This window comes from Centruroides vittatus, unplaced genomic scaffold (genome assembly GCF_030686945.1).
Source record: "Centruroides vittatus isolate TY-2023 unplaced genomic scaffold, ASM3068694v2 contig_975, whole genome shotgun sequence".
Classification (NCBI taxonomy): domain Eukaryota; kingdom Metazoa; phylum Arthropoda; class Arachnida; order Scorpiones; family Buthidae; genus Centruroides; species Centruroides vittatus.
Genome location: NW_027122648.1, coordinates 1,574,493 through 1,584,174, shown reverse-complemented (window position 1 = coordinate 1,584,174; position 9,682 = coordinate 1,574,493). Strand labels below are relative to the sequence as shown.

The 9,682-nt window shown below is 29.1% G+C and overlaps 1 protein-coding gene across 2 annotated transcripts in view; it reads right to left on the bottom strand.

Moving 5' to 3' along the window:
* Positions 1-9,682, bottom strand: part of LOC136985700 (transmembrane protein 198) — a 39,425-nt gene continuing 29,743 nt past the window's right edge. The window contains exons 5-6 of one of the 2 annotated variants that reach the window (XM_067283031.1): positions 7,334-7,471; positions 1-1,304 (exon numbers count right to left, since the gene is read on the bottom strand). In XM_067283031.1, coding sequence (XP_067139132.1) covers positions 1,177-1,304; positions 7,334-7,471 — 266 coding nt within the window. In that variant the 3' untranslated portion in view covers positions 1-1,176. Of the gene's footprint in view, positions 1,305-7,307; positions 7,472-9,682 lie in introns of those variants that run through there. The other variant, XM_067283030.1, reaches the window with a different exon arrangement.

Sequence of the window (9,682 nt, the reverse complement as noted above, 5' to 3'; positions counted from 1 at the left end):
CATTGTTGACTAAATAATTTATTAATCACAAAAAATTAAAATATTCAAGTAATTATCAAGAAAAACAACATACAACAACTGAATTGAAAAACTTACAGATAAAAAGTGAGCAAAAAGCAATAAATGGAAAACGAGTGAGGTCGTTTAGTTGAAACAAGATTTTTTCCATTTATCTGCGGGAATATACCGATGAGAGAATTTTTATTGCGAAATTAACTAATACTACAACTCTATGAGATATGTATGTATGGTGTACGACTACATTCTCCAACCTACTAGATGTATATTGAGTTGAGGCAGTGTTGGGCAAATATTTTTATCTTTGTTGGTTTTTTTAGACTTCTGCAAGTATCATGCTATGAATCTTGAAAAGTGCTAGCTGCCATCTGCTCAAAATTAAATATCAATTGCTTTGACATCACAGACAGAAGCTAGGAAATAACATTCTTCTTTTTTTTTTTTATGGGAATGTAAAAAGTTAACATTTAACAGTTGCAATATTCTGGACTTGTCACATCACATGCTGTACATTTCAACACAAATTACATATCAGCGCCAAACCAGTAAGTTTGGCACTAATATAATTTTTTTGTAGATACCTGTATAAGATGCAGTATGCATCAAATTACCTGGATGGATAATGAAGAAACAAGAATTATTTACCAAAAAATGTCTATGATGATTAGTAATTGTTGAAATAAGTTCTGTATAACTTCAATAAAATGAATCAATTTTTAAAAACCAATTACATAAACATGAAAAATTTGTTTGTAGAATTTAAAATACTTATCCAAATTGTTTTTGAATACTAACAGTTTCAAACGATAAACGTTGCCAAAAAGACAATCAAAAATTGTAATTAGAATCGAGACAAAATCATCTTCACTTTGTGAAGCATTATCGAATAATGCTATTGATCATCTAACAATACTGCAGATTCATACACAGCACCCAGTATATAGCACCAGCAGTATCTTCCTTTGCTCTAAAATGGTTGTGGTTTTCTTTGTAATAGGTTCTGAAGTCAAATAATCCTCGCTTTGGTTAAAGGTCACTTCATACTGCTAGCACCTGTTCTCTGCAGATAAACATCAACAGTTCTTTATCACTGAAAATTCCAAATGGCAGTTGTGAAATTTCTTCAATGTAAATAGATTCTCTAGGAAAACGTTGTTGCTATGCAACTTGACTCATGGTGGTGGCTGTGCTTTCCGAGGGATTTAGAACTGTAAGATGCGTCAGATCTGAAGGGAAGGGATCGTCGGGAGGAGGGCATACTTTTTTCTGGAGACTTTGGATATAAACTCTGAAAATGAAAATAAAATAATTATAATCTGAGAATTATTATGTTAGTAAATTTAATCAAATAGTAAAATTTTGTAACCAATGATAAAATTTATTTATCTTTTCAGCATTTAATGTAAACATTCGTTTAAATAGAAATGTGTAGAATAAAATCTATAGAAGATATTTAAAAAATGTTTAATATCATAAAATAATATACTTTGTGTGTTTTATTAATAAGCCAGTTGATTCATAAAGATTTTTAAATGTTAAAAATTTGTAATGCACTGACTGAATCATAGTATTGGAAAATTTCAAGTCAAAATTAGTCTTTTAGGTTATACATATCATATAACCTGTTACTAGCTGCTGAAATACTTGATTACATAAAAGTTTTGATAAAAACATTGTGTTAACTTTTATAAAAGTAGCTTTGCAATTCCATGCTTGTTTAATTGTTTTATCTAATTTTTTAATAGTATCCTAAGTAATCCAGCCCTACTATTAAAAAAGTGAAGAAAATTCCTGATTCAGGGACCTCCAAGAAGAGAATCAATAATTTTGTATTTACCACTTAATGAAACATCAAACACTTTCTATCACTGAAAAATGTTTATTTAACGAAGCACTAACATTTTCAGCCTAATAGAATAGCCATCTTCAGGTGTAATTGAATTTGAACATATTTTAAAATGTTCAGATGTTCCATTGTTTGAACGTATTTTACAATTTAACATTCTAACAATGGAACATCCGAACATTTTAAAATACGTTCAAATTCAATTACACTTGAAGATGGTCTATTCTATTAGGCTGAAAACGTTAGTGTTTTGTTAAATAAACATTTCTCAGCAATAGAAGGTGTTTGATATTTCATTAAGTGTTTAAAAATGCTGAGTTTGATATTTAGTTATTTATATTTACCACCAGACTTCTTGAAGAAGCTGCAAATGGTACAGTACTGTTCAATCTACAATTAACATTGTGTTATTTATATGTGAAGTAGCAGATGAGCCTGGCATTGTTTGGGCAAAAAGTAACGATAGCAAAGATTAAGATTAAGATTATTAGATTATAGCTAATCTTACTTGTTTTCACCGGGTGCAAGAATTAGGTCCCATTATTCTGAGACTAATTAGAGAATTTTTAAATTGGTCTAAAAATATGTTTGATTTCCTACAAAAACACAAAAAAACTGCATCTAAAATAGTATAGTAGAAGCCGAGTTCTTCAGGGTAATCTTTAACCCTCTTCTTCTCTCCTGCTGAGGGGAATCTCGAAAAATTTCTTCTTAGTGTGCATTTGCATGGTGTACCCTGTGTTCCAAATTTCAACTCCTAACCGTTTGGGATCTGCACTTATTATTATTATGTTGGATTTAGTGGGTTATACTCGGTTAACACTGGTGGCTGTGTACTATGCCGGACCAAAGTCAAGGCATAGCAACCAAAACAAAACTAAAATTAAGTAAGTGTATCAGTTGTCTGTATTCAAGAATTTCCTAACAATATGGCACGTATTCAATAGTGGCCTTCTGCAGTGTGATGTATATATTTCTATACAATTGTAATGTGCCCAGGCTTTTGTGTAGTGTGTGTGGTATGACACCTGTAGAGGAGAGAACAACAGGTACAATAAGCACCCTATCCATCCTCCACAGATGCCTTATTTCCTGGGCAAGTTCTGTGTACTTGCTAATTTTTTCAGTGCATGCGTTTTGTATATTGTGAGTGTTTGGAATGGATATGTCTATAATGTATCTGATTTTATTATGTTTGTCAATGAGTGTGATGTCTGGTCTGTTGTGGTAAATTGTTTTATCTGTGATTATGGTTCTGTTGTAGTACATTTTGTGCGTGTTGTTTTCCAATACTGTCTGTGGAATGTACTTATAGTATGGTTCATGGATGTCTAATAATTTGTGTTTCTTTGCAAGTTCTTGGTGTATTATATTTGCTACTTGATTATGTCTGTGTAAATAATCTGTCTGTGCCAAGAGCTTGCAACCAGAGGTGATGTGTTGTATAGTTTCTGGCATGATGTGACATTTTCTGCATGTGTCATTTGTGAGTGTTGTATCTTTGAGTATGTGCTTTCTGTAGTTTTTAGTATTTATGACCTGATCCTGTATGGCAATCATGAATCCTTCATCTCCCCAAAGATACATCCCTGAGCTAACCAGCTGTTTGACACAGTTTTGTCAACAAAATTCTGGACCAGGTTGTAGGGATGCCCACAATTGCTTAATGATGTCTATGCTTTTTATATGTTGTGCCGTGTCTGTATGATGTGAGTGTAAAAGTTTAATGGTGTGTTATTTAAGTCTTTTAGAGTTACTGCTTTATGTAACTGTGATGTTTCTTGTTTTTTATAGAAAAACTCCCAGTGACTATATTTGTTTGTAGTGAAGGTTAACTATGTCAATCAGATCGCGTCCACCATCTTTACATGGAAGGGTTAATCTTTCTGTGGCGGATTTAGGATGATGTTTATGCTTAGTGAGTGTTGTTCTTGTTTTCCTTTGGAGTTGCTCAAGATCTGTGTGAGGCCAATGTATAACTCCAAAAGAATATGTGAGTACTGGGATGACATATGTGTTTATTGCTTTGACTGTGTGTTTTGCATTTAACTGTGTTCTGAGAATAGCATTTAACCTACTTTGGTATTTTTTAATTAATCTTTGCTTTATTTGTGTATGCTCTGTTAGTTTTACTTGTTGGAATCCTAAATACTTTATTATAATCGAGATGGGTTGATAATAATAATATTATAAGATTACAAATTGATTTACAGGTCTGTCAGATCTGGACCCTAGGTTTAAATCACGTTCTGGTTAATAGACAACAGTACTTTTTTATTTGTTAAAGTTTTTACTTTAAAAAATGTAATATATTTTTACTTTCAACAACTTGTAATATACTGTACTGTACATTCTACAGTGTTATGATGGTTTCTGATGAACATTAAGTTGCTTCTAACTATTTTTCATTTTCATAAGTTAGATACAAAAATTCATGATGCTCTGTGCAGAATGCTCATTTGCAGTGATTGCAATAAAAGAATGTAACAGGTAATTTTTTTTGAAAAATTAGATCCTTATGATGGTTCTTGTATGTTGAATTCTCACATAAAGTTGGAACTTTATACTGTTGCCTCTGTAGCCAAGATCTAATCAGCTGTTTGTGAAGTTTCATCATAAATTATTTTCTTTGTTCAGTTCTTTATCAGTAAGAGGCCTTCTAGCAATTTTATAGTAAAATGTATACAATAAATTGTCACAATAGACTGATTAAGCAGTTCATCAGCACCATAGAAGAGAATATACATAATGACATCTGCCTGTAAATTTACATAGTTGCAATACTCAATTATTTTAAAATATGTTCATAAATTTTATGAATGCTTAGTATTCTAGAGTTAAAAGATCAATGTTTGATTCAGTAGTATGACTCCATACATAAAATTTTTATTTTTAAGAATTCAAAGAATCATGTTGACAAATGTTTTATATGAGTAATTATTTAATTATAAACACCCTTAAAATTTAAGAAATGGTTTTATAAGTCAAATGGGTCCAAAGTTTTAAAACTGAATAAAAAGCATAACATTAATTTAATTTATATAAAAATACAAAAATCTTCATACATACTATTAAACTATAAATTTAATCTTATTATTACTACTGATTGCAAGCTGAATCTATAAACCCAAAAAAAAAAAAATCATTTCATTTAGAGTCATCTGTACTATGAATATATGAATCTGTAGTGTCATAAATTTCAATATATGTGAATTAACTAAGTTTAATATTAAAAAATTATATATTTTTTTTACTCTGTTGTATAAAATATAGTTTCAAAATGTTTTCTTTAATCCATGATCAGTGGCCATTTTTCTCTACACCAGCAGTTCCCAAAGTGTGTGCCGCGGCACTCTAGGTGCCGCAGCTTCCTCACAGGAGTGCCACGAAATGTTATAAAATTTTTATGTTAGAATTTGACATAGGGCACCTTGGGAAAATCTGCATTTAGCAAGGGCGCTAGAATCAAAAAAGTTTGAGAACCATTGCTCTGCACTATAATTTTTGAAAGACTTGTCATTAATATTGAAATTTTAAATTTCATCTATAATAGAAATAGTTTTGTTGAGGGAATTTTTGCATTGTAGTATTTCTTATATTATTATATTTTACATAGAGTTTTGAAATAAACTTAATTTAACCATATTTGTGCATATTTTGCACAGATTGACTGGCATGCACACACAAATGGAGAAGACCAGCATACCGGAAATCCCGGGGTTATCGGCATGCCAGTTAATCTGTGACTAAATTATAAAATTAATCAATCTAATAAAATATTACAGAAAACCTTCTTCCTAGTACAATAAAATAACATGTAAACGAAAACTCTTTTTCTGATTTTAAAGACAATAAAACAATTAATGACTTATTGACATTAAAAATAGTAGTAGTAGTCATAGTAGTTAGGCAGTGTGGGCTATACCATCTACCAACCTTAAAAATAACACCATCCTCTCAAATTTCACACAAAGCCCATGTTAATCCTGCAAGCTGAGATAATTTACAGGGAGTTTCTTAAATTTAATGTTTATGTTTGCATTTTTGAATCAAATAGCAATAAAATACACATGAAAAAAGCACTTTCAGAATTCCACGAGTATTTTACATCATTAGAAAGAAGAAAAAACAAAGAAATTAAACTTATAATCATAGTTTTCGATGTAATGCTGACAGTTTCATAGTTTTAGAATAAAAACTCATTCGTTTTTTTAATGTCTCCTCTAGTGAGAGATGTATAGCTTCACTTAAAGTGGCATACCGGCATGCTGGTTTTTACCATATGGAAATATCTGATTTCATAGTCTCCCCCCAGAGAAACCAGCATGCCAGTCAATCTGTAAAAATAAGGTATAAAATTAATCATTAATATTAAATAATAGTAAGATTATTCCTTTGTGCATCATTGTTCAAGGAAAGGTTCTGTTTAGTGTCAACAATATTCTGATTAAATTTGATATTGCATTATTTTTTATAATAAAAATTAGTAGCATCAATATGATTGTAATGTTTCAAGATCTACTTACAATCTTATTCATAAAAACATTGAATGCCAGATACACTACTGTTTTAGCAGCTGCAGAATGTCACAAGATATTCTAGAATTATTTTGTCATTAGATTATATTATTAAACTTACTGTAAACAATTTATTAAGAAACTTATTATTTTTTATTTGTTTTATCATTAGTTTTACGTAACATCAACTATGATGTAGTATACTAAATTAATATTGCAATGTTAACTGGAGAAAGTTGCTAATTGTGTAAAATAAAATAAGAAAAATTTTCAATTAAACATAGATAATATATAAAGTTTTGCTTTGCTAGATTAATCTTTTAAAGGAGAAAAAAAGCCAAAAGGATTTTTTCTATATATATAAAGTTTAAATCTTCATAAAATAGATCATATACTTTGGATTCTTTTTTTACTTTAAAAACATTTAATTATTTCTTTGTTTAAAGAAGTTTTTAAAACAATGTAGTAAATCATATAAAATAATTGCAAGCTTTCAATGTTTAGTTTTTATGTTTTTTCAAATTATTATGCTTAGTTATCACACTAAATACTAACATATATTATAATTTTTAATTCCATCAGCTATGGAAAACTTTATCTTGTTCATCAATTAAATTTCTCTCTGCAGATGAAATCAGAGTCGATTCTATAATTTTGCTGCCATCAAGCATCAAGTATAATTACTCATGAATACTGCAAGTTATGTATACTGTACTATGTTTGCAACCACATCAATGTTGTGAGTATAGTATAATAGTGGTTTATATGAACTTTCAATGTTTCATGAACTGTGAGAAAAGTGTGTTATTAAAAATATTGTGTCTACTTTTTTCTATTAATTTTAAAAATCAATGGAAATTGTATTTTAAACTATTCCAGAAAGTTATAACTTTGATACCTGTAATGTGTTATAATTTTGTTATAAATTCAATTATAATTTGTTATACTTCACTTACTTGTGATATGACATCTCCGTGGGCTGTCCGCACTTGATAGAGATATCGATATTTCCTCTGTCGCTGTTCAGCACGAGATTCTTCTTGTCTTATCCTCTGTAAGTTAACTTGCCGAGACTTTCTGGAGGGTCCCACTAGAATGAAATCAATAGAAATTATTTACTGATTAATCAGAATTTAAATGATGAAAGTTTCTAATTTTGATTATTTACTAGTTCTATTCAAATAGTAATTGCATCTTATTTTTGCTTGGAATTACAGTATAACCATCCTCAAACAGCAGCCATGTCTACTATTCAACAATTTCTGAAAACTTATCAATATCAAAATAGATGCAAAATATATTTTAGTTACGTTGTTCATTAAATAAATAGAAAACAAACTATAACAGAAAATGACTTAAATAAATAAAATACACCTACTTATATATTTTTTATTACTGGTATACAGAAAGTAACACTTGTTATTAAGATATCAGCTGCCATTTCAAGTGTAGTTTGCTTTAAACATCAAGTTTTTATAAATACTCAAATACTTAGCTGTTATACCTGTTTGATAACAACTTTATTAATATGTAAAGAAAATAATATTTGCACTCAAATAGTTAGTATCAGTAACTACAGACAAAATATGCAATTTAAAATAGTAGTAGTTATTATTTGAAAAAAAACTAGTAATTTTCAGTAATTTTAATTTATAATGATTGCACAAAAACAGGTTCGAGTGTGTCTTTTTTTGTGCGGTATATGAATTTCAATCAAATTGGTATACCGCACAAAAAAAATTGCACAAATAAAAAATCGCACAAAAACAGGTTTGAGTGTATATGAATATTGTTACTATAGTGGCTAGTAATATTTTTACATCATTTATGAGTAAACATAAAACAACAATTTCAACGTTGTTCAACACTGAATATTTCTTGATTTAATTCTACCATCAAAGCTGTAAGGAAAAGTAGCAAGAAATATCCAATGTTACCGACAACAGAAATACAAAAAATTGTAATTGTAAATAACAAACAAAACTTTAATTTTAGAAAGACTAGTATTTAATTTCAAAAATCTACAAATTGAAAATTTTAGATCCTAAGGTTTTATGAATAATTCTTTCCTCCATTATTATTTTATAATTAATTTTGAGTTTTTTCAGAAGTATCGAATATTATCTTGTTTATGCAAATTGGTAAACAGAATACTTAAAAAGGTTATTTACAAAAAAAAACAACTGGAAGCACTTCAACTCACTCATATTTAATTTTTCCTTAAACTTTCTTGTATAAATCTTTCTCTTGCATAATTAATTTGCATTATTTCAATGCCCATAAGAAATTATTCTAAATTTTAAAAGTTTTCTTTTATGTAATTCTCTAAAGTAGTTCTCATGCAAATATTCAGCAAAATTATCTAAAAAGTAAAGTATGAAAAGTGACATTTGTAAATACCATAATTTTTTGCAGTATACATTAATTTTATGAGAAACCTTATCAAATATAGCTGGGTGCTCTCTTAAGCTTACTCTTGGGATTGCTGCATCACCCTCCCTTATCTGAAGAATAAAATCACTCAGTGAATTGTTAATGGTAATCCATTCTCTCTGCTTTTTAACATCTTAAGAGCTGTATGTAACTCAAAATGCACTTGAAAATGTTAAAATTCCTTATCACATAATTTTACTGTACTTGAATATTTGTTTCCATTTTTATATCATCAGTTGTTCTATCATGCAATCAGTAAATACAATATATTTACTAGTCATATTATTTTCACTTCTTTCCAGAAATACAGTAAGTAAAAAGACCTATCTAGCTGAAAAGATGTGAACATCCTTTTACAGACACTATTTAAGAATGGTTCTAAAGACAATCAAAAGAATTCTTTCAGAAAGGAATACATGTCTCAATGACTATGAGGATTTGTTTTAGAAATGTTCCATGTTCTCCGAGTTGTCAATAAACAAAAAGAAAAAAACAAAAACAAAAAATTCATGTTAGAGTAATGTAAGATGATGATACTTTCAAAATTGTTTTAGGTACAATAAGATAAAAAATGAATTTGCTCATTCTCATTCATGTGTCCTTGAGAAAAATATGTGGAATTGTTAATACTGTGTCTCAATATCTAAACAAAATTTTCTGTTTTAAATTAATGAATGTCAAAGATTAATATATACAGTGGTAACTTGACTTATGAGTGTCGCAACTTAAAGTTTTTCAAGATAAGAGTCTCTTGGCCAATTTTTTGCTTTGAGTTGAAAACTAAAATTTGGGTTACAAGCCAGCTTCAGATACCCCACTGCTAATTGGTGCAGAAAATGCCACAGCAAACAACAGATTAAGAAAAAGA